At 43.6% G+C, this 25795-nt stretch overlaps 1 protein-coding gene across 1 annotated transcript in view; it reads right to left on the minus strand.

The window, feature by feature from the left end:
• The window catches only part of SDC2 (syndecan 2), a 56836-nt gene extending 31247 nt beyond the window's left edge, over nt 1-25589 (minus strand). Inside the window, exon 1 of the mRNA XM_082045102.1 lies at nt 25221-25589. Within this exon, the coding sequence (XP_081901228.1) occupies nt 25221-25280 (60 nt within the window). The 5' untranslated portion in view covers nt 25281-25589. The remainder of the gene's footprint in view (nt 1-25220) is intronic.
• Nucleotides 25590-25795: the final 206 nt, after the last annotated feature.

Consider the following 25795-nt stretch of genomic DNA (forward strand, 5'->3'; position numbering starts at 1 on the left):
CACAAGGTATTGAATATAACATGAGCGAAGCCTGGGTTACCACCCTTCAGTGACAGCAACTCCTGCACAGCAGGGCAAGCTTTGGAGAGTGCTCCAGGGTGTCACCCAACAGGTCTTCAAGGGATGACGAAGTCCAGGCCAAACCCCCAGATGCTCCTCACAACAGGAGATGTCAACGCAGACTTCCGTATCCCATGGGTGCAAGATGATTATACAGTATATAAGAAATACGCTGAATAATTTCTTCACTCAGGTCACCTTTCTTTAATTAAAAATGCAAAGCACGGGAAAAGAAAGTTTCCAAACCTTCAAAGCTAATTTAAATAACTTGTTGCTTATAGAAGTGAGAGGAACACTAACGTGTTTGTAACACAAACCTATTAAGACAATTTTTCTAATAACAAATAAACCAAGGCAAGTCTTCAAAGGACATTAAAAACGACTTCTAGGTCACAATTGTGAAGTGGATGTTATATCAGATGGGCAGTTGAAGACAGCAAAGTGACGCATTATCAGCTGACTGTGTTAAAAAACCTGTAGATCTTCTACTTCCAGAGTTTCTCATTGTACACATCACCAGCCATATTCATACAGAGATTAGCAGAAAATCCAGGTGAACATCCCATTCTTTCTGCAAGGCCAGAAAGGCAAGTCCAGGCAGGATCGGCAAAGGCTGATATATTATTACTGACGTTTCCCTCTTGGCTGGATTAAGCCAGAAATTGGCCAGGACGGGGAGTTGATAGTAGCTTTCCCCTCCTGATCAGGGTGCTGATGAAAGCTCCAAATAAAGTTTCCAAAATAAATGCTACTATGACATTTTTAGGGTGTAGGCACACCCCAAAACCTCATAAACCAACAAGAGGACTTTTGTTCTCTTGACTGAACGCCAAGCATTTCAGAGCACTCCACTGAAAGCTAACCAGAAAGGCTGCCTGTTTCCTTCCTTCCCAAGCTCTCAAAACCACTAGCAATGGTACTTTTCTTCAACCATAAAACAGATTGCAGCATGGTATGTAGAATATAATTTATATGGGCAGTCAAAAAAATAATAAATAAATGCATGACTGTACTCCATACTGCACTCACTTTGATTTAAAAAATAGGCATTTTGCTTTATTGTAATAATTCTGAAGGCGATAAAAGGATAATTTTAGAAAGCAAAACAAAACCAAACACACACTCTATACATAAGACACACACAAACAAACTAAAAAAACCTCAAAAAATCCAGCTACCACCAAGGAAGGACAAGTCCCAGATTTTAATTCCTTTAAATGCTTGAGGTCTGTGATCAAGTTAAACATAGCAGCAATTAACTTTTGTGCGAGTAACAAGTAAGCTTTACTGCATATACAATTAGAAAGCCTTGACAGCTTCCTACACAACAGGCATTCCCACAGGGGTTTTTAATTTCTTTTAAATACAAGTACTTCTTATGAGGAACAGAAAACAATACACAAACTCCTCACAACAGCCTGAGGATCACATGGGCTGTGAGGGACAGAGGGTTATTTTTCAATATTTATCTGGTTTAGAAAACTTGCATATACTTCTAAATTTACTTTATCTTCATATAAAGCATAGATGCTACAACAACATAGGCAACTAGAAGCCATTAGCAAGCTGCATATTCTACGTATGTTCTGTCCTTTCAAAGCAGAAAACGCATTCCCAGTTTAAACTTCTTCAATGAACTGTATTATCTGGGGCTAAATTTTTCCTGTGTTCAATAAGACATCATCTAAATTTTTCTACTACTTTCAAATATACAGGCAAGAATTGCCTGTGTCTTGCTGATACTGCATCAAACCAGTAGCACTAAATCAAATGTCTCTTACTTTAGGAAGGATTCAACACCATTTTCAAAACTGATACGGCATAAGTACTATGCATAAAATTAGACTTACATATTTGGGGGTAACTCTACCCAATAGCAAAATCCTACGACTGTTTCTGACAACAGGAAAAAAAAAAAAAAAAGACCTTTATTTTGTTAGAATTACTGACTGAGAGATATTCCCTCTTCAGCATTGATAATGAAACCCACTTTTGTGTGGGTTGAACCCACAGCACTGGTAGTATTACTGCCCTTAGAAGAAGCAGCCTTAAATTATGAAAACCCGTTACTGATTGTTATCAATGAGAGAAGAAAAAAAAAGTTTATCTGAATTCAGGCATTAGCATATCCCTCTAAGGTTATATGTTGCTGAAACACTGAAGTCAAAACAGGGAGGTTTTTTTTTTCCCCTCAGAAATAATCAAATCACATTAGAAAAATTAAAAAATTTAGAGCAGAGGTAGCCTACAAACATATCTTTTATATTGGACACTAATTGAAAAAGATACAAAGAAAATAAGTTTAGGAAAACATTAACCTTAATTATACTGTGAAAATCCATGGCTGTTAAACAATCATCCACATCTGATACTTACCTTATTATGTGCCTTAAGTAAAACTGAGTACCTAGCTCAAGGGAATCCCTGCTTAAAAATTAAACATAAGTAAACTGAAGCACAAAAAGCCTCCATGATTTAAAGGCAATACCCTTAAGTACAGTCATGAAACAGAAGTCATACTATAGCATCTCATTTGAGATTGCGTTTAGAAAGATACAGCATTAGAGCACTGAACCTATTAGAAGAGAATGCAGCAATTCCTGCCAAGCTGTTTGATAGAAACCAGGCACTGATAGACCCTAATCTGTACAACTTCCCATTAGTAATACCACTTCCTAAAAGGAAGGCATTAAGGTTGAGGGGCTCTCACAGCAGCTACCGCAATTCACTATACAGAGCAAAGAAAATCTAACAGAACTACTTTGCTAGAAGGTCAAATGGTCATCCTGAGATGTCTTTCCAAATCAGAATTATTTCACCCTCCTTACCAGAGATGGACTTGTAGCAGACTATAGAATTTGCAAGTAATTTAGTTATTTACTTTTTACAGGAGCTCAAATGGGACTTGTTATCCAGCCACCCTCCTTCTACCTCAGCTCTTGGCCATGCTGAAGGCAATAGTGCTGTCACTTCTGGTTTAGATAAAGAGACCTCAGTGCTCGCTTAGTGCTGTGGCAAGAAACACTCTGACACAGCACAGATCTGTATTTTTATCTCTCCACAATCTCATTGAAGACTACAGCTTTCTTTTATATAGCTGAAGGATCAAGTTTTAGCGAGGAGGCCATAACACTGAGCTCTTAGTACTCACCTCTCAAAACTCAGATTACCAGGAAAAAAATGCACCTCTCTTATTAGCTTTTTACTATGAAATAGCTATTCATAGATTCCTGAAATACCTGCAATTCCTTTCATTCACTACGAAGAAACTCTTATAAAGCTTAATGAATTGCAGAAACATTATACACTAACAAAGGCAAGATGCTTCAAGAAACAGGAGGAATGTTCATTCAGTATCACACAACACTGAAAAAAATTACATAGGAAGTTAACGATGTAAAAAAGAAAAGTATATTTTTATAAAAACTTCCACAGACTATATGTAGAGGATATAAAAACAGAAAAAAAAATGACCTTATAATGCATACCCTTTTTAAAATTAAGCAGTTTCAGGTGAGTTATGGGAAGAGAGTGAAAAATATGGGTCTATGGTAAAATACTGTTGTTCCCATATAAACATGTCATAAACCAAAAATTGTAATTTCCTTGTCAAATTCTTCAAAAGGCTGGCAAAGCAAAGGCTAGCAGAAACCACGCACTGTGGATTACACCGTGCTATCAAACTCACACACCACCTTTTTTGAGGCGTGCTGTCTAGGTGTATCTGAGGGGAGAGAGGTCCAAAGCTGAAGCTTCACTTGGAAAAGTGGAAAAAACTGCTTCTCAAAGGGTAGGAAGGCCTCACTGCCAGAGAGCAAAGGAGGTCTCAGCACCTGAGCTCTGAGGCTGATGTGGTGTGAGAAAGGTGGAGAGAGAAAGAAATGAAGGAAAGGATACACTAGAGCAGGTGTAATAAACATGTCATTTCCCAGTATAGCTCCTCTTCAACAGAGTACCTCAAATTTTACAGTAGCAACAGCCACCTACTAGCAAAGGTGAGTGACATAAAGGCTGAGCAACTGCAGAAACAAAATACGATGAACAAAATTGTGATTGTAGAAATGCGGCTTTTCATCACTAATACACCCCAGGCTGATTAATTATGGTGGAAGTCCTAATACATGGGAATTCAGCCACCTGGGAATTCAGCGACCAGATCTATTTTTAGTCACATTCATCTGCGAGGCCTAACAGCAGAGTGGGAAGCCTAATGTCAGGCTTTGCCAAATCCTCTGGAATGGAGCAGAACTGACTACGGGCTTCAGAGATACAACCTTACTGCACTCACTCCAGGGTACATGCCTACAAATCTTGCCAGCTCCTCAGTCCAGGGGCAGAGCAACCAGCTTCGGAAGAACACAGGAATGCGCACAGTTTCAAGTGGTACCTCACTCCAATAAACTAGATCTTATCTGTGCTTGATTTGATGTCTATGGGACACAACACCAAAGCTTCTCTGGCAGTAAACAAAGAACAGGATCAGAAATGTAAATGACTTCCAGGAATGGAGAGTATGTAAGAGCAGAATTAAAGCCTCGGTCCATGTGTCACATGTGGCATTAACTTTGGAGGACCCAACACTGCAGTGTTGCTCAGGTTCACATACACAACCTTTGCACTGCCAGACTAGTGCTTACACCTGGTAAATGCTGGCCAACTCAAGGCTAGACCAAAGTCTCCAACTTCCCAGGTGCTAGAGTGTGATTCCAGCCCTTGCAAACACCCACTGCTTGTGCTGTGTGCAATATCCTCAAGCAGGAGCAAGGTGGTAGCCGTCCAGCAGTCTGGGCTTCAGCCAGGCCTGGGCTGCAGCTCTACAGACAGGCAAGATGCCATGGGTTTATCCCTACACTGCTTAGTAGTTTGGGTCTGAGGCGGGGGTGAAGATTTGGGAGGAGAGCAGACAACTGCCAATTATCGAGGAAAACAAGAGTGCTTCAGAAGTAAGTCTGCAAAGAGAGCTCAGGATGGAAAGCATTACTTGACCAAAACGGGGATATGCCACACGTGTTATGCTTCAGTCACACTTAGGAACGACGGGTAACAGAACTGCATAGGCAATGACAACCACTGTTCTCCTTCACGTGAGGCACAGAAGAAACATGCTTTCTTCCACTTAATATGGTGGAAATGTGTCTGTGATTTCAATTCTCTCTCTGAAGGGCTGACCAAAATAAATGAGCTGCTTTTACAGGAGGCTCTTCTGGAGTTACTCATCTTTTCCATTGAGACAATTCCACACTTCTCTGCAGTGATCTGCATCCTCCCTCTCAGCTGCGTTCCTAACTTTAATTGCCAAACACAGCACATAAACTGCCTTCAGGATATACATATTTTGATTCATATTTTAAAAGAAGCAACGGTTCCTAGGACAAACTTGCAAGGCAGCCAGCTGCCTCTTCTCTGAGTTTGTCGGCTCCTCCTGCTCAGCCTGGGCTATACAGGCTGCTCCTTCCAACACACCACTTGGTGGGTTGTGTGTCCTTCACAGTCTTTTCACTAAGATACAGTACTGCTTTATGCAACCTGTGCAGTTTTAGTCTGAGCATTCATGCCATTCTGTACTTATAATGAATTTTGTATCATTCTCTCCTCCCTCCAGAGCACTAAAATTGACTACATTCTTTTGTAAGTTCATAAATAAATAAATAGATCTCCAGCAGCTGCCCACCCCAATGCTGGCAATAGGGACATACTTGGGAAATTAAGATGGCCACACTTCTCTGAATGCCATTCTCCCACTGGTTCAAGCATCCACTTCATTTGGGGATTAATTTCCTCAACATGTAACCATGAAACAGTCGGTGCTTCTCTGCATCCATCAGTCACTGATGGATACCTAGCATGACCAAAGCACTTTCCTAAATAAAGTAATAAAGTTCTGCCAAATCTATGTCCTACATGCACACAGACATACAGCAACAGAAATGGCTTGGAAGAGGGGTGGAAAGAGCTGTGAGCAAGTGAGGAAGTACTTTTTTTTTTTTTTTTTTAATAATCACTTTGGTGAACTCTATTAAAAATTATTTCGAAAGGCACCATAATGAATGAAAATTTTGCAAGCTTGTCCCTCTGCACCTGTACAGGATGAACGTCAAAGCATTTCCTGTCTTTGCTGAGAAGCCACCTAAATCTCTACCTTCCCCGACACATCATATTTATTTTCATTGCTCCATGTTTATTCCTCTAGAAATCAAAGTAGTAGATAAATAGACGTGTATGTGCCTATTATCAAAACAAGTAACATGTCAGCTATCTTTGTCATGCTTTCACTCTGCAAGAAAAACAACACCACCTTTCTGTATTCCCCTTTCTACCTGACATTATTCCACCCCTCAAAGCCACAGCAACTATTTTTGGTATGCTGGAGTAAGACTCTCTAATTACTGCAATACAAACTTTACCTGAGTTGATGACATTTTCTCAGATAGAATCAAGAGTAAAAGCAAGAGTATCGAAAATTTCTTAATGGAAATTAGGAAACGCTCCAGAAAATTTTGCCCAGAAGGAGACAAGGAAAAGTTTGCTATTAATTTTAGCTACTTTATGCTGTGCTTCCTGAATATCCAGCAGTGAACACATCTGGATCCCAACTCTCCATTTTTTGGGTCAGTAACAAGCAAGACTAATGCAATGGAAAGGAAGAAACAAGTACTGGATTATCAGAAAGACGAATGGAAGAAAAACATATCTTACAGCAGTTATATAGCTTACAAAACTGCTTTTTCCTGTACAAATTCAGAATATCATTTTCTGTAAAGCCTGAAGCAATATATTTTCATCCAAAGGACAACTCTTTGCTTTGCATTTAACCAAGACAACTTCAGGCTAGGTTTCCCCATAACTTAAGGGGCTGCAAGGTCAGCCCTTACTTTGCCAAAAACCAGAGGGGTTCCTGCATGCCCCAGTGTGGCTGCCAAGCTGCCGGTGTTGTTTCCAGGGCACCCTTCCCACCGGCCGCAGGACGGAAGAGTCTGAGCCAGGAACGGGCATGGGAGCAGGGGCACCGCAGCCCTGGTGCCGCTGTTCGCCTGCAGCATGCTCGAAGGAACCATCGCAATTTACTGTATTGCACGAATGCCTGCTAGCTACGGGATGAATTATGCATTTGGGATAACACCGGTTTCTATTTTTGCAGCGCTGAGACGGCCATGTGCAGCTGGAGGACTGAACTCTATTTTCTTTGGAGTAGGAAACTTAAAATAAGTTTGCTGCCTGAGGGTAGGAAAGCGGCTCATGCTATAAAACAAGAATCTTTTCACTTTGTTACCGGAGTGTCTAATTTAATGTAACTGGGGTAACGGGTAGCCAATTTTAAGCGGGTGGTTTGGTTTAAATATTAATTCTGGTGGTACATAAGGCTTCATTCAAAGTGTAAACTCAACTGCATAGCAACAGTTTACAAAACAAGCGCAATGCAGCAGACAACTGTGTTGTAATTACACCCTTGAAAGTTACTTTTACAAAGTTTCATATAGTGTGGTCTCTTTTAAAAAAGTAAATAAAATAAAATAAAACCTCACGTAGAACACACTGACCAAAAAGGAAATTAATACAGTATCTAGTGTTCCATATACAAAATTTCTAAGAAGTGTTGACTTTTCTAAGCGGTAAAAGCATGTAACTAAATCCAGCTCCATAATCTGTGCAGATCATGCTGATGCATGGAAATCCCTGAACTGCTAGGCAACAGAAACTTTACATTGAAAAAGTAAAGTCCCTAACTTGTTTTGATTCCCCAAGGCAATTCTGCAGCAAACCACCACTCAATGCATCAGCAAAATGCCACTTACCAATAATTTATTTTTTAAAAGACGCGGCAGCATATCCCAAGCTGTTGTTTGAGGCTGGCCTGCTAAGACATCGCTGATCATGGTAAAATCAGATAGACTTTGGGGTGGATTTTTTCTTTTGGTGAGTTTTTACCTACTCCATTTCCTAACAAAGTAACCAATACAATTCTGACCAATTTGTTTTAGTTCCCCCTTGTCCTGCCTTTTTTCTTCCTTGTAACATACAATGGTTTCATATACACAGGGAGTTTTGGCCTCGCTATCAAAAAGCCATAATGTATACAGATGAATTATTGTTTTCCTGTTGTGTAGAAAATCCTGACACCTCTATCACAAACTCTACATGCATTTGCATGGCCCACAGTGTCCTAGAAAACAGCATCCATTGTACTCCCAGACTTGTCATCCTCCAATACTAAAGCTGAACCAGCAGTCCCAAATGGCCTAATGCTTTATTTTAGAACTGCCTTCCTACTTGCCTCTCCACAAAGACTGTCTAGTCCTGAAAAAATACCTGTCGATTCTGGATGCTTAAGCTTCAGAGATGAGTATATTGACATTTAAAAGCAGATTTTAAAAAGAAAAATGTGTTCAGAAACTCAGCAGTGTGACATGCATAATATCCACCTAAATTCCCAAGGAGAAATCACAGCCCTGCTTGAGTAGATGATCCATTTCAATCCGCACTGTGCAGCAAACCAATTCACATGTCTAAGAGGATTTGTCCTGGAGAACTGGTCCCCTTCTCAGTGCTGGGAAGTGCAAGATACCCACATCACCATCCAGACTCGATGACAAGCACTGAAAAGGGACCTTCCAACCACAGGCAGAAAGCACCAGGTGGGAAAGACATCACTTAACGTAGAACTGTGCAGAGAAGGCAGGAGAGAGATGCCTGAGCAGGTAGCTGAAGTTGCCTCCTGGAGAACATAATTTATCAGGCATGAATGACTGATTCCTAGCAGCTAATAAATATTTATTAGGTAAAAGCTAAATAAGTCTTAATAGTTCATACAAAATATTAGCTAATTTTCATCATGTAAGTAAGAGCTTTCTAATCATATGCACTGCAATGCACAACCCTTAACTTGGTTAATTTATACGCTGAAGCCCTCAATCATATAGATTTCCAATGATAAACCAATAGAATACAGGTACTTTACTTCACACGAGTGTAACAAAGTAGTAGCTGATTTGCTGGTGTTGCAGTAAGAGCTAGAAATTTCTTATACTGAATTATTGACATAACAGCCATATCTGTTTATGTATTTTCACATCTGTTCAGATGTGAAATACCACAAGGGATATTTGTTTGCTTTTTTTTCCCTCCAAAATAGCCAGCTCAAACCTGCCACTCTGTCACACTTCTAGTCCAAGTGGTCCTCTGCTTTCACAAGAGATACACAAGAGCACCTCTGCCTCCCCAGATCATCCTTCTGGAGTCCCACAAATAAATCCATCATTACCTTTGCACTCATCTCTCACAGTGTTACTTGCAACACTATTGTGCTTTCCTGATGAAGCACCGGTTTGGAGAAGGGGAGCAGCCCAGTGACTGGTGAGACGATGCAACTCCTGGAACCTCTACTGGGAGCGACAGTGCCAGGTACCTGCTCACTCTCCATCAGTGCTTCACTTGGCTCTTGGGCAGAGCACAGTGAGGAATTGACTGTAGGGACAGCCTCTATGTAATGAAAGAAAACCAAAAACCAACAAAAACAAAAGCAGAAGGGATCAAAAGTTACAGCAAGTGTGTTTTTTTGAGAGTTCTTCTTCTTTTTCAGGGAAAGCTGCCTCTGTCCCATTCATTGCTGCAGCCACTTCCAAAGGATGCATAATTTTATAAAATGCTGTTCATTGGTTCTAAGCAGTGACAGGATGGTTTTCAGTATGTAAAGTCACACTGTGCCTCTTCTTCCCTCTTTCCCTATGTCTCCCTGTCTGACTTTCTTGATGCCCTCCATACTCACAAGACATCAGCAGCTAAGCATTACTCTGTTCTCCTCTACCAAATTTTCAGCAGAGGAAAAATTTGATGTTTTTCATTAGTTGAGGACATATCCCTCCACATCAGAAATACAAAATGCTCAAATACCTCTGTTAGCAACAGTTTCAGCTGAGAGACAAAGAATGAACAGAAGCTGGCACTCAGCTACCTTTTCCTCCACAGAAAGTGCTGAGGCACCACTGCTGGAGTTCTGGGGTACTTCACTCTGAACTTGTGCTAATTATACAAGAAATCAAATGTGTTTACTGTGCAGCAACACTGACCTTTATTATAGAATTTAAAAGTAACTTTAAATTCACGAAATATGAAAAAAAATATTTGGAATTGATATATGTGGTGTTTCCATGACTGCCTGGAATTACGAATACGCTAAGGAGGGTATGATGGGACAGATCCATGGATGTTTTCAAAATTAGGCTCCTTACCAAAATACATATTTACTTGTTTGACCATGATGCTGCCAAAAGAGACAAACTGTCCTTTTGGAAAATGTCATCCATTTCACAACTTTCCCAAAAATACACTTTCTAGCGCTTTTGTGAACACCTCACCATACAAACATAAGCACAAAACCACAAGAAATCAAATGAAGAGTCACAAACTGCCAGAGTTTCTTAATCATGAGCTTCTTCCCCTGGCATCAGAGAAAATAAATCCTGATCTGCTTGGCATGCCTGTATACTTTCAAATAAGCAGGAGGGCTGAAAGAAAGTCCCCCTTCATCTCTCAAACCCCAAGAGAAAATGAAGGAGTTCTTTCCAAAGCATGTAGTCAATGACCATCCAGTGAAGTCTATTCATTTTGGTCAGGCTTCACAAGTTCTGTGCCACACCTAATGAACACACTGCCGCCTTCTAATGCTTCTTATGCTGCCAGCAGGAGAGGATTAAAAATAATTATGGAAAAAGAAAACAAAATAGGTCTAAAAACCTCTTATTGGAACACTTCTCCCTTTTATTTCCTTGGTGTGTGTTTGTTTTCCCTCAGAAGAATCTCTCACCTCATGCAAGAGGTCAGCCTTACAGTTACAGCCTCTACTTGCATTGTAAGGAAAAAAACACTCATGAATCTTCAAAATGGAGCCATGCAGGATTTCTGCTGCATGAGTGGGGACTTGGCACACCCTAGACATCCTCCTGCAAGGGTTCAGGTTAACCAGTCCCTCTGGGAAAGCCTGGATGCAGCAGTGGCTGTCGTGGCCTACACGGCTTAGTCTTCTGCTCATGGGAGATTTATTGGGGCACCTATTGCTCCTGATCTTCAAACAGTAAAAATCATGAGGTACAAAAGCTGTTTGTAAGATATTCATGCTTCCTCCCAACTGAGCAGTTTCTCCACTTCAAAATGCGTGTCTTCCAACATGGTCTCCAACACAGCACAGGCTTCACCCCAGGTAGGTGTGACTGAGAAAAGATGAAAGGCTAAACTAGGTGCTTTGAAATCACCAAGCAGCTGCAAGCCAGGATATAAGGAGTTCGTTCTCTACCAATACCTTAACTCTCACCTCATTTCTTTGCCCAGACAGGAGTATCAGCGCCACTCCACACATGCTTACAACTCTGGAAACATTTCACATCATTGACCACAAATGAAGTGATACAGATGTGCTTTTCCACAAGCTGGAAAAGGCTCTGTGGCCAAGGAAAGGGGAGGTTTCCCATCATGCTGGCAGGCCAGTGGAGCAGGATGGAGCTCATGGTGGGGAAGAAGTCTCCTGCAAACCCTGCGGCTGGAGACTGCCCGCCTTCCCTCCTGCTGCAGCTCCACCTGCCTCGGGCTTGTACTGCCATCTCTTAAAATGCCCTCAGTGACACCCCTGCTGCATTTTATCAGACCTGTGTGAGGCAAGTTTAATCCAGATGATTTTCTCAGAGTCCTTTCACTCCTTGCTCTTGCCTTTCCTAACCAGAAAGGGGATGTGGCAGCTAAAGCTATACTTTCCATACAGTGAGGCTCACCAATTAGAAGATTACTCCTGCCTTTCCCCTCCGCAATTTTTAAGTCTCTCATCCCTGCTGTTTTTACAGATTCAGGTTTCCTAGTTCAACCTCCCTTTTTCTGACACTGGCTGTTGCAGCAGACCCTTCTGCAGAGGCCTGAGAACAGACCCCGCTGCCTGCAGGGAAACCAGAGCTTACAGCACCCAGACTGCTCCAGGAGCAAAGCTCTGCCCTCCCAAAAACTAAACCCAAAACTAGTTTAAAAAAAGTACCAGAGGACAATTCCTAAAACTGTACCCACAGTCCAACAGTAACGTCCAGGACTAGTAACTTCATTTACATTATTCTTTCATATAAACCTGTTCCCCATACATGCTTGCCCTTCATTGCTGCAAACAAACTGCACCCAAAACCCAGCAAGGCTTTTTTGTGTTTTTCTGTGGCTAAGACACTCACAGGAGGTTTTGTTTAAAAATAAAACAAAACCAACTTGTATTATTAGAAGGGTGACATAAATAGAGCTCGGAGAGGACTCTCATAGCCTGCTCCTCAAACATACTTCTCCCAAACAGCACATCAAAGCTATTTCAAGTATCACCTGCCATTTTTCATTCCAGAGTATCTCAAAGTGTGTCAGCTTGAGTAGCCAAAGAAAGAAATGGTTACTTAAGGGAAAGTGTAAGTACCTCAGAAGGGGTGGGAGGGAGCAAGGGTTGTGTTAGCAGGTTGCTCACCATGCAGGCTGCAGAGAAGCGAGCATCCAAACAGCAGCTGCTGAGCCACAGATAATCCCCTGGGCCCGCTGGAGCCCACCCTTGCTCTCCCCCCCGGTGCCAGGGTCAGCACCTAGAGCGGGTGCACAAGCACCCGGGGAGGAGCCACTTCCCTCCCTGTGCCACTTGCCTTAGAAATGTTCATCAGCACACGCATACGCCCCTGCTCTCGGGGCAGCAATGCTTGACATTTTCCTCTCTGATATCCATGGAAAGAGATTAGCACTCCAGTGCTTCATTAGTCAACAGTGCTAAGTATTCCAGCTAACTTGTGGAAAGAGTAAAAGCAATGAGGTTAATGTATTTGGTGAGGCTCTGTCAAAGGGTTTGGGATATTTTGTTTCAGAATAGCATAAGGAAAGCAGCTGTCACCTTGATTACAGTGCCCTCAGTAACCTGATACTTCTCCAACTAATCCCAACTTCAGCCGGCTTCCCCTCCACTTGAGCTAGCACACTTACTGATCACTTAAACAGTCAAATGGTGATTTGTACAAAAGTAAGTTTTAAAGGGATGCTGTAGGGCAGAGGAGGAGCACCAGTTTCTTCAGCACTTTGCATCCTTCCCCAGTCTGAGAGGGGAATACAAAGGGTTTCAAGAAAACCTGAAGAGCAGAGGGAAATGCCAAGCTGCAAAGTTTGGCTCCACACGCTCACTTTCCAAAAACCAAAGGGGATGAGGGATGTTGTGCTCAAATCATCCACATCTGCTTAATCACTTATTTCACGTGCTCCAGCACTGTCATAATAGACACAGCTGACAAGTCAAAGATGGAGCTAATATCCCTGACACAGTGACTCTTTTCCACCCCAGACCAGTCAGCTTGAATTATGGTCTGGCCAAGTCATGTCAGCAGCCCAGCATCCCCTCCCCAGCGACAGCTCCACAAGCACTTCGGTCACTCCCAACCATCTCCTCTCCGCTCCCTCTTCTGCCACAACCTGACTGAGCAGAAGGATTTCTGGGGGTGGCAAAAGGACCAGAGCAGGACTAGATTTTCCTCTGCATTTTCTTCTGCTCTTGGATCTTGTACTTGCAACATGAGATCAAAGAGCAGTGCCAATGCTAACAGCTACCTGGCTTCCCTGACAGCACAAAAGTAGCAAGGAGGGGAAAGAAAAAAAAAAAAAATCAGCCTAATGAGGTTGGAAGCAAAAGAAATTGCAAAGAAAAAGAGCAAATAAATAACTTAAGATACAATTAAATGCATTATAGTTACTGCGTACTGCACAGTATGGCTCAGAAATATCATTAGCACAAGTCAAAAAGCCACACTGACCAAAAAGTCATTTCTGATAGGAAACCAGTAGTGTTACAGACCGCTGCAGTGATAATGGCATGAGAAAACCTAAAAGTGAGAAGTTAGACAGAATTTAAAAACCCTCAGCAGTTTAGGTTGCTTTGTTTGTTTTTACCTTCTGATAAAAACAGCCTACACCTACACAGACAATAACATCCAGCACTGCCCATCCCTGCAGTACACTCTATCATACCACCGTTGAAAACCAGAAATCTTTCTTCCCCATTTTCTTTTGAAGACAAAAGCCCATTAAGACATAATGTTGTTACATCTGCTTTGATTTATCCAAAGGAAAGTAAAAGCACTTAGGCTATATGCTTTAACTTACATAGCTCTGTGGACAATGTTTTATAATGTAATGATTTATTTCCCTGGAAAAGAAAGCAAACATTTCTTTATAAGCTGCTTCACAGTTTAAAGATGTTAACTGAAATAGGAATTCAGCATCACAAAAAGTCTTTACTCATACACTCAGAGCCAGCGCTGCACTTCAGGCTTTACAATTAGTCACAAAAAGACCCAGCAAATAAAAAAAAAAAGAAAAAAGTCTTAAGGAAAGCTAATTGACAACTGCAAAGCACAGGAGAAGGGCCCGCCTCTGCTTAATGAAGGTCATTTCTGTTAAGCTGCATGCTATATTTACCACCTGGCTTGTAATGGCTGCTTTTATTCAAATGCTCAGTGGTAAAATATATGCACGTGTAGGGGGATGAAGGCTTTATCATTGAAACCTTCTGCAAGAAATTAAGGGAATGAGGAAGGCTTGCACACTTCTGCGGTAAAATTAGGTCAGGACGCCTTTGAACGGCTCCATCTGAAGGCTGTGCCAGACTTCAGATCAAATACTTTTTAGTGCATTAGACCCAATGGCTTAAGAGATGAACTTCTATACTGCTGATAATTATTGCTGGTACTGTGCATTGCTGCCTCTCTCCCCACCTGTGGATAATTATAAATAGCCTACATTTTCCAGTCCCTGACATGCCACTCAGTTAACAGCGCTTCCAAAAAACATATTTTATAACCATGGGTCACACATTTCAAATATGATGACCACATAACTCTGCACAGACTGGGAAATTATTACTTGCCCCACACATACTCTTAATTAAATGCTCCCTGAATATATATATATGGTTAAATGGCATTAGTGTCATGGTAATTAATGATGTGAAGTGGGAAAGTGCCAAGCTGTCAATTCAAATGCAAACCTGTCTCTGCCCTCTGGTGCCTCCATAACCATGCAGTCAGGGAGCATCACTGCCACCAGCCCCATCACCTCCTGCCCTGCCAGAGCAAGGGCAGCCCCAGGGCTGACCCTCTCCTCCACACCAGCTCCTGCTCTTAGTGGGCTCCAATGCTATCCCTGAATAAAGCATACTTCAGCAGCCAAGCTGGGAGGGCAAACGCAAAAGGGCTGTCCCCAGATATATAAATCACCTCATTATACACCTCTTCCCCACACAGCCTGACTGCTCACATCTTGAGGAATGGGCAATAGAGCCCATCAGCCCCCACATCCAGTCATGTTTGTGTAAAATGTCACTAATAAAATCAGCTGTAAATTAACTATAATGATGCCCAAACCTCAAAACTGAATGCTTCAAGGAGTAAAAGAGAGTTATATAGCCAAAACAGTGTATCTGGGGTCAAATACACCTTTTATGGAGCTTAAAAGCATAACAAGACTGGCAGTAAGAAAGTCAAGGCATTAAGAATTTTAAGTCTTTAAGAACTTAGACTTTTCCTATTTTTTTGAGTTCTTAAACTTCACAGTTGAGTTCACTCTAGCAAGCTTGGCTGTCGAGGGGGTTGTTAAGATACACAGAAACAACCACCTCCAGTTTCCTGCTGCTCCCTGTTTTGCTCTCCTGTTAGGTGACACTGCTAATTGTACAGCTGCTACAGCTTGCTGCCGGGGACTGCTCTAAGGAGGTTTTCCAATTAGGTTAGCTGAATTAAATAACAAGAGAGAGAGAGAGATCTCTAGGAAGCCACAGAGAAATCCCAAAAAACACTCTTGCTAATCCTCCCTTAGGATCCCTTCATCTCTGATCACCAATGCAGAAATGCCATGTGAACTATTCTACTTCACAGGAACTATGCCAGTGCTGACCGTCTACATAGCCACAACATTCACGACAAGAGATCCCACCTACTTTTTTGAGACTGACAGTGCCTGCCAGAAGAAGTTTTGTCCTCAGGTTCCTCAAGTCAAATACCTTTACACATGTGAACTAGTGGAGATAAGATCCTCAGATATTATGTGAAACAGCAAGAAATAATATGGTTAAAAAGCATCACAGAGACTCCTATACTATAGAACCACAGCATTTTTTACCCCAAACTAAGATTTTTCTTATCATAACTTAAAGCTGCCTAATTCTTCCAGTACATATAGAGAAGGCCAGGAAAAAAAAAAATGATAGGCACATGACCTCAGCAGCATTACTGAATGTTCACAAGCCCAGAAGACTTCTTTAACCCACAAACAAGATTCATCCTTCCCAAAAAAGTATTAGGAAACCTTCAACATTATTAAGTTTATCTGGTTTTTGGTGTATGACAATTTATGCCATCAGGCATAAAACTAATTGCAAGTGTCCACCACAAGAGACCTACATCAAGACAGCAAGGATGGGAGGATAAAATCAGGGAAGCAGCATTAGTGAAAGCACAAACCTCCGAACCAGACAAGGACAGAATAAGCTTTTCACATTGTGAATCACAGCAAGCACAGGAACAAAAGGAAAGAAAGGTCATTTCCCCTTTCTAATGCCCTACAGTTACAAAATGGACAAGAACTGGCATTTTCAGCACGGCAATACTATTAAGAGTCCTGTCTCAAACCACTTTAGACCCGATGCTCTTGCATTATCAGGAGCTCAGAAGTTCCCTTCACCCAGCCAGCCCCAGCACAGTGGCACAGGCACACCTCTGCCTCCTCACCACAGCAGAAAGGCTACTTAGTACCCAGCCTGAGCAAAGACCGAGCCCCCCCGCCCCGGCAGAACAGAGCCCTGCTGCTGGAGATAAATGCCATCAGAAAGAAAAGCATTTCTGATACGCAACAGGACTGGAGACACAACCAGTCATACTTGACCTCAAGGTCCTGTCTCCTCCAGTAACTATTGCACCTGTGCACTTTAAGGAGCTAAGTCTGTTTTCAACAGGTGGCCATGGTACCTACCTCCCTCAGGCTCAAAGGCTGCACAGTCAGACCATTAAGAGGCAATGAAGTATCCAAATATTATTCAATATGTTGGAGATATGGCTGTTCAATTATATCAATGTATCTTTTTATAGTCGGTTTTCAAGAGTTGCAGCTTCTTGATCCCTCATGCCATCCCTCCCCTCCACATCCCAAGGGATGCTCTGTGCTGCTCCGCAGGAAGGACCGCAGCTCCCACCATCAGAGCAGAAACCATCTCGCAGTTTGACACAGGGCTTCCTCACCCACCTCCTACTCACTGCCTCTCCCATTAGCACCTGTGGGACCTACAGAGGAACAAACCATACTTAGGCAAGAAAACGGTTACAAAATCGCTCTATCAAATCACAAGTGAAGAAACAAGAGGAAAACCCTTTGTAAAGACCACCTTCTGTTTAAGGCCTTTTTCCTAGTAAGCATGGTCAGAGAACCTGCTCTTCCCACCCTAATTCAGGCCAGGACAACTACTGAGACAATTTTGAGAGTAATTTTGCTCTGTTTATTTAACTTGGAGTCCTCCTCATGTTCTGCAGGGCATTTCTTTTCCTGACACTTGAAAGACACACTGGCTTTCATGAAAGATACACACACAAAAGTATCTAAAATAAAAATATATGCAAAATAGGGATATATGTAGAATAGAGTTCTATATAAAATACACACATACACACAAAGTTTCAAAGATCTTCCAAGCTAGAACTGCAACAGCTGCAGAGAGCTCAGTGCTGAATGCTCTGTGGAAGACAGTCTCTAAGAACACGTAATTTCAAATGAAGTTTTGTTTCATAGCACTTTAGATGTTACATTAAAAAAAAAAATAAAAATCAGCCTTCAGAGATGAGAAATAATCAAAGAGGACATGACCGAAAAATCATAAGCAACCCCACCAAAGGCAAGAATTTAGGCACTTTAGTAACCTTCCTTATCTACCTCCAGTACCAGTCTTATTCCTTGTTCTACCATGGAGAAAGAGATTTGTGAGTTCCACAAGCTACAGGTGCTTAAGTCACTAATGATCCTAAAGCATTAATCTTCTAACATTATGTGCTGCCACAGCAGTTCTTGAGAACATTTCACCTTCATACAGTGAGACTTAGGCGAGCCCGCTACTAACATACACAAACTTCACACACCCTGTCCGTGTACGCTTTCTCCTTGCTGCGTAAACACTTCCATTCACTGTGCTTGCAGTGCCACCAGTGGCAAGTACCGAGTGCCCTGAGCACCCAGCTGAGAGGAGACGCAGTTTCACAGCCAGGACAGGACCTGGATGTTCTGCAACCCTCCCTCCACAGAAAACTCAGAATCTTGCTTCTCAGCAACATTATTTTATGCACATCCTTGCTGCAGGAACTATACGCTATTTTTACTTATGCAATGTCACAAATTTATATTCAACAGAAGCTCGATTTTCGGATGTCCCAATGATGGTGCATTTCCATTACTCTGACCTAGCTTCACCTTTCTGCTTCGCTTCCCTTGCAGGTTTCCATTTTAAATAATAAGAACACATTTTAAATAATAAGAACACTATCAATGTCACCTGCATGTAAGAATGTGGAACTGCACAACACTTGAAAGGGATTCCAAAGGAAAGACTTTGTGGAGGTTTCCGCCTGGTAATCAGTTTAAGTGACACACCAGTTCTGGGATCTCCCTATCCAGAGTGAGCATGGATAAACAACCCAGCAGTGGAAGAATCAGTCTCCTAGACATCTCTCTACAGCCTGCAAGATACACCGTGTATTCTAACCCATTATTAGGCTTCCCCTGCAGACACCAGTCCAAAAAACAATAAAGACTCAGCTCTTAGAGACAAAAGAGATCAAGTGCATGGATCTTGGCTGGTCACAGCTGTGCCCTCCGGTGGCTGTGCCCAGCCTGCTGCTCCTGCAGATACTGCAGAGTCACTGGAATTAATGCAGCCCAAAGAAAGAAGAAAGCTTGCTTCTACTTGTATAACTCATGGAGAGATACAAGCAGACATACCAGAGAGGATCCTGGGGAAGGCAGGAGAGATGGAAGACCTAGTTAGGTTACTTATTCATGTGGCACCAAGCACATAACATTTTTTCTTCTCTCTTGAAACATCCTTAGTCTTGAGGCCACACCAGTCATGCACACAGCTGCTCCCCAAGAAGTACTTCACCTCCCAGGCTGTATTCTTTAGCAGCACTGTTTCCTACAGCTCTGCAAGACCATTACAGTCACACTTCTGAAATACACTTAAAAAAATAAGGATGGGCCACTTCACACTGATCTGAAAGGTGACAAGTGACCTCCATTAGTGTGGAAGCACCTCTAGAGAAAATTATATTTTATTATGGTTAATCAAGCAGCAACAAAGCATGTCTGACCACATAATATTTAAATACAGAGAATACATTCCAGTTGTTAATCACAAAGCTGGTTTCTGAATATTTTGATTCAGTTCCTGCATATACCACAGGCTGTTTGACCTTCTGCAAGTCTCTTTGTCTCTTTACCATTAATAAGAGTACAAAGTATGTATTTATCTTCACGCTCACAACTCAAACACAGGCAAACAGGTTTTTATTTGAACTTGCCCAAATCAATTCACCTTTGGAACACAACAATTTAGCTTAGAAGGGAGATTTCTGAAGAAGGTGTTTATATATAAACCAAAAATAGTGATTTCAGATGGAGCATCCAGCTCAGGCTTTAGTTAAGCACAGCTTATATGACATACTAATAGCCTATCTACAGACAAGGCCAAGTTCTGCAGATTCATCACCACCCTATCAGTCATTATTTCACTTTAAATGAACTCCATGCTTGAGACATCAAAAAAAAAATCATTTGTTCAATGCAAAAGTACTTGTTGCAAACAGTTGTTAAACACTATTTTTTCTCCTACTGCAATCACTTTTCCAATTCTTTTGAGGATTACACATATTTTGTATTTCTGCCTAAATATCTAGTATGCTTTTGAAAGCATCCCTCAGGGCTGAGCTAATCAAGAAAACAACATACATACAGAGAACTGTCATTATTACAGGGTCAAACACTAATGCAGTCTTGACTCGAGAGATTGCAAATTATACTTCAATGTGAGAGAAATCTTGTTCCCAAATCACTGAATAGTGCCATGTAGCCTATGAATAAATTACTAGTCCTGAAAAGATTCTAGATAGCAGTTTATTATTGTCTTGTAAGCATGAACTGAAGATAACCAAACAAGCTGTTTGCAGAACAACCTAAAGTAATTCTCACGCTTGCTACAGTATGGAGAGAAAAGCAACTTGAATGCAGACCAAACTGCTTGCTCATGACTTGTGCATCTTCTCTCAAATGCGGCAGCACAGAGGGCATCTTTATGACTTACATTCAAGTAGGGTTTTACATGGGGCCTAGACTAAGCTTGCCAGTCTCAAACACCACATTTCTGTTAAAAAACATAGCCAGTCAAATCTATTCAGAAGACAAAAGAGTACTTTTCCATAACTAAACAAGAGCTCTTTGTTCAGCCACCGAGCCTTACTAAAGCCTGTAATTCTTTGCCATAAGGAAAATGTTTAAACTGGTCAATGGCAAAAGTCAATTTGGTGAGATAATGTAATTAATAAATGCCATCCATATGCCTCTGCTTGACGTTTTATAAAGACAATTGGCCATGAAGAGCAGGGCAAACGGAGAGCTCGGCAAACAAGTGCCTGCTCTGTGGAGAGCTCGGCTGCTACAGGGAGGAACAAGCCCTTCTCCAGGCTCAGGATTCCCTGCCAGAATCCCATGTTCCCCACCAAGGATGGCAGGTAGCTCTCCACCATCCTCTCTGGGGACGTTACATTGCAGCTGTGTGTTTGAAATAGGGCTTTTCATAACTCACACCTCTCCTAGCCAAGAAATTATGCTTTGACTTCTGCTAGTCAAGAAATTAGGCCTTGACCTGGCCATCCTGAGATTACACTTAAGATCAGGACCACAGAGACTGGGATCCATCAAAACTTCAAACAAATCTAAGGCTTATGGCTCATTCTCCAACGTCCACCATCTTTAACCCATTAGCTGCAGCAATTGCCTCAAACCTACCACAGAGGTATCATTTGCCCAAGAACCACAATCCCAGCACCCGACTTCAAACCCCAAGATATTTGTCTCAACTTGTTCCTGAAGAGGAGGCTCTCATCTACTTCCTCGATAAGGATCTAGAAAAAAACCTCAGAGAAAACATCTCTGCACTTTAGGCCTGAATATTAACACAGTTCCAATGCAGACCTCGAGGCTAAGATATTAAAAAGAGAAACTGCTTCAGTGTTTGATCTCAGGTCAAGAATCATGTGTTTTTTAATTTTTAAAAGATAAGCTAACCTGGGAGGGAAACCTATTCCCAGAACGTGGCTCCTGAGAATATCCAGATAAGAGATGGCTTCATTGCAGTACCAGAATCATAACACCTGGGACTGGCAGCAAAACCGAGAGCTCTCCCAGATTTCCAGTGCACGGCAGTGCAGGCAGCTTTTGGATGGAAGCACCGAGATGTTCAACCAGAGCAAGGGAAGCAGCCGTGGCAGATGCTGCTGGCCAATTCCAGGCACTGCCAAGCCACAGAAAGCAATGGACAGATGTGTACTAATTCTACAGTGATAAAAAAAAGCTCACATGAGTTGGGGAAGGGTGGAGATAAACCAAGACTAAAAAAGCTTCCTACCTTTCGTTGGAACTTACTTGGCAATACAGATTTAATATGCTTAGGAGAGACATGTGCAGCATATAAATCTGAAATGCCACCTTCAGCCCTTCTTCTCTCTTCTCTTCTAATTACCATTTCTGAAGTCTAGCTGCATTTTTCAAAAAAATAACATTCTTCCTCTCCAACATGCTATTAATTTTCCAAATTCCAAAAGCAAAGCAACCATTAGAAGCAAATGCAGGAAAATTATAGCATCATGCTTCTAAAATACTAAATATTTCTGAAAAATATACAAATATTACCCTTGGATCATCCTTCAATAACTATATTTATGCCAACAAATCAGTGCTCAGACACTTACAGAAGAACCAGAAAGACCACCCAGTTGATGTCGATGCCCCAGTGCTCTATTTTACTGAACGACTTCCAACACAACCCCACACACTAATTGCTGATGTGAAGCAAAGTCTCCTCCAGACTCCAGAAACCCCACTGAGGAAGAAGAGAGCCATGACTGACCTCCTGGTAAGAGAACAGCACTTTAATGCTGTGGTACACAGGACAACCTGCTAGCCAGCAAAGTTTCACGACGCAACCTTGGGTTTGCAGAGAGGATTAGAGCATCACACAAGCTCTGGAAAGCCATTCGTCCCACTGCTGCAAACCAGGATGAAATGGAAAGGTTTATCAGTCTCTTCCAAATGGGAGCTGACAAGTACAGCTGGATACTTGGCACTGCTCTCTCGTGCTATTAAAATCAGCAAGAGCTGACTCCCACTGTCATCAGGTCCAGACCCAACCTTTTAAAAGGCACATCAGGCCCCTCACTTACAGAGTTTGCCTTTTCTTCCCAGCAGATTCATGTCGTTCTCTTTCCCTCTCCTAAAAGCAAACCAGGAAACCCTGAAGGTACCTAAAAAGCACATTTTTTGCCATTCAGCCAAGCCTTGGTGAATCCCCAATGTCCTTTCAGGCCCTTCAGGGTTACCAGATCCCACTCTAATCTGATGTCTCACCACACACTGCGCTGATGGCGGCAAACCACACTGCAAGCCCTGGCTGCCATCCACCAGCTTTGATGTGGGCAACACTTGCCACCATGCACAGGTTGGCACAAACAGGTCGGTCTCCCCTTCACCCTCTGCATTCCCACCACGTCCCCAAACAGCTGCTCCACCAGGGGAGCTGGCACAACACACCAGAGGACGTCCATGGCGTGACAGCCCACAACAGGGTGCACAAAGTGTGCACCCAGCATGGACAAACCACTCCCAGGTTTGGTGGCAGGTCTCATTTTCAGTACATTTTTAGGACAGCTCTGACATCTACTTGGCCCACCCCAATAAAGAGCCTTGTCAGTTACATGAAACAAACACAAGGAACTCCTTGCTTTAAGAAACAAAATCTCCCCATCTCCCCCTCCCTTGCTCAAAAAACTCCTGGATAATTTACTTCATCAGAAATGAGATTTTTACCTTACAGTTTTGTCTAGATAATAACAATAAATAGCAGAATCCAACAATGGAGAATAAATTTGGAGTTAAAACCACCTGACAGTGCTTCGGAGAGCTACCAAGCATGTTTTTTTAAAGTATCCCTATAAAATTCCTCTTATGATCAGGACATAGAGAACAGATTTGGGATCTCTGTATTCCCAGAGACCAGTCTACAAAATCCTGCCCTAACAGACCATGTATCTGCTGCCAGACAGTGAAAGAGAAAAAAAAAAAAAAAAAGAAAAAAAAGAAAAAAGAAAATGGAGGAGAAAAAAAGAAAGGAAAAAAAACCTTCCCTTTACTTTTTCAGTCTCTCCACAATTTTCTGGCAGCAGGAAGGGAACTGCACCAGGGCCAGGCAGGTTCCCCATGCCTCACTCTGCCCCCTGCCCCCCAAACTGCACTGCCCTGGTACACCCCAACAACCTGCCTCATGTTGCTGCAGTGTGTTCATCCTAGGGCAAAAAACCATAAAACTTAATGCTTTACTAATTACTGTGGCAGTTTAATAGTTAGTACACCATCAGAGAACTTCGTAATAACAGTATTTCTATAAAATTAAAGTATATTGTACCTCATTAGCCAAGGGTGTTTCTGCAGGGCAGTTATACTTAGCGGAAACAGGATTCAGAACTTTTTTTAATTAGTCGTTAAGAAAAGTGTTTTGCAATTGTATCCTTAGAAATCCTTAATGATGAGCCAGATTTCATGAAGGCTGTGTCTGGGCTAATTTATACAATAGCTAAACAACTTCAAAAGTTAACCCAAGCTAGCGACATTATTTAGTTCAGTGGAGCAGCTCATTTTAATTGGATTAAATTGTCATGGTTTTTTAATTTCATACCAAAACCTCAATTTATTATTTCCTAATATCTGCCCAAACACTGCAACCGTGTCATTTGTATGCCCCCTTCCTTCAAGACAATCTCAGATCCACCGATGGAAAAGACTAAAACCCTCTGGCCAGCCATCACCGGCTCCGTGCTGTGAAAGGGTGGGAGTGCTTCGCCCGGAGAGTGGCTTTTCCAGAGGTACAAATCCCGGCAACCGAGTTAATTGCATTAAGCAGAGGTCCCCGGTTAGCAAACACACTTGTGGCTCGGAAAATGTGTAAACAGCGGCATTATCCCGAGCATCTCGCAGCAAGCCCGTAGGGGAAGGGCTGGTGGGGCCAGCGGCTGGCTGGGGCTCCGCGGAGCCGGCACCGAGCAGCGGCAAGCTCCGCGGTCGGGACAGGCAGCTGGTCGGGAGGCGGGCAGCGCTGCGCACCCGATTAGGGAAGGCTGCAGGCAGCGCTACGTACCAGAGGGCTTTGGGGGATCCTGAGCTGCGCAGCCAAGCGTAGTTAGAGCTTGTTTTGCTCTCTTTACCCACCAACCAGGGCGGGTTGATTTCACAGTGAGACCCTCCCGTCTCACCGCCCGCGGAGCCGGAGAAAGGCGGCGTTTTCCTCGGGCTGCCGCTCGAACACGGTGCGGCCCGGCGGCTCACAGCGTCGGGCCGAACCGGGTACAAAGCCCAGCGGGACACAGGAGCCTCGAAGGCTCCTGGACCCAACTTGGCGTCGCCGCCGCCCCTCAGGGGCCTCAGGACCGCCAGGCAGCACCTCCCTCCTCCGGGGCAGCAGGAAAAGAGGCACAGGGGGGGCTCCAAGGCCAGCAGGCTGTCGGGTCGTCGCGACAAACTTCGGATGAGGCTCACCGGAGGACAGCGGAGTGCTCCGCTTGGCTTCGTGGGTTTACTGGTTTTGGGGGGGAGTTTGTTTGGGGGTTTTGTGGGGGGCTGTCTGCTGTTTGCAAAGCGCTCAGCTATCAAGAAATACTCCCGCGAACCAGCTCACCGCTCCGGCGGGCGGCGATGCCGCGGGGCAGGACCGGGGCTGCGCGCTCCGCGCTCGGCAGACGGAGCCGAGGCGGCCGCCCCCGTCCCGCCGCGCTCCGCGGGGCTACCGTACCCCCGCCCCGACCCCTGCCCGCCCCGGCACTCACCGGCTGCCCAGAGGCGCAGGCCACGAAGCTGACGGTGAGCACTAGCCACGCGCCCCGCATTATTCCCGCGGAGCCGGCGAGGCGGCGGCGGCCGCCTAGGGCCGGGCACAAAGGAGAAACCAGGGGGCGGCAGCGCCCGAGGGGGCGCGGGGCAGGGCCGCGGGCGCCCTCCACTCAGCCGCGCTCCTTCCGCTCCTCTCCGCGCTCCGCTCCGCCGCTGCCCGGCGGGTCCGGTGCTGCACGGCGCTGGGGCGCCCGGGCTATAGGTTGCGCGCTACCGGCTCTGCCACCCTCCCTCCGCCCCGAGTGCGCGGCGGCGGCGGCGCGGCTCCCAGTTAAACCCCGCAGAAATTCCTGCAGGATTACAACACAGATTGGCAGCTCCCCCAGCCAGTGGAAGGAGGCGGCGCGCCACAGCCGCCGGCTCTCGCCCCTCGCAAATTCAAGCAACTTTCCCCCTATCCGCCCTCCTCCTCCTCCGCCCCGGTCTCCCCTCTCTCGTCCTCCCCCCCGCCAGTGGAAAACATGAGCAGCGCCACGGGCTGACCGAGGGAGGGCTGGCCCGATATAAAAGC

The sequence above is a fragment of the Streptopelia decaocto genome, assembly GCF_964273445.1.
Source record: "Streptopelia decaocto genome assembly, chromosome: 2".
In the NCBI taxonomy this organism is placed as follows: Eukaryota; Metazoa; Chordata; class Aves; order Columbiformes; family Columbidae; genus Streptopelia; species Streptopelia decaocto.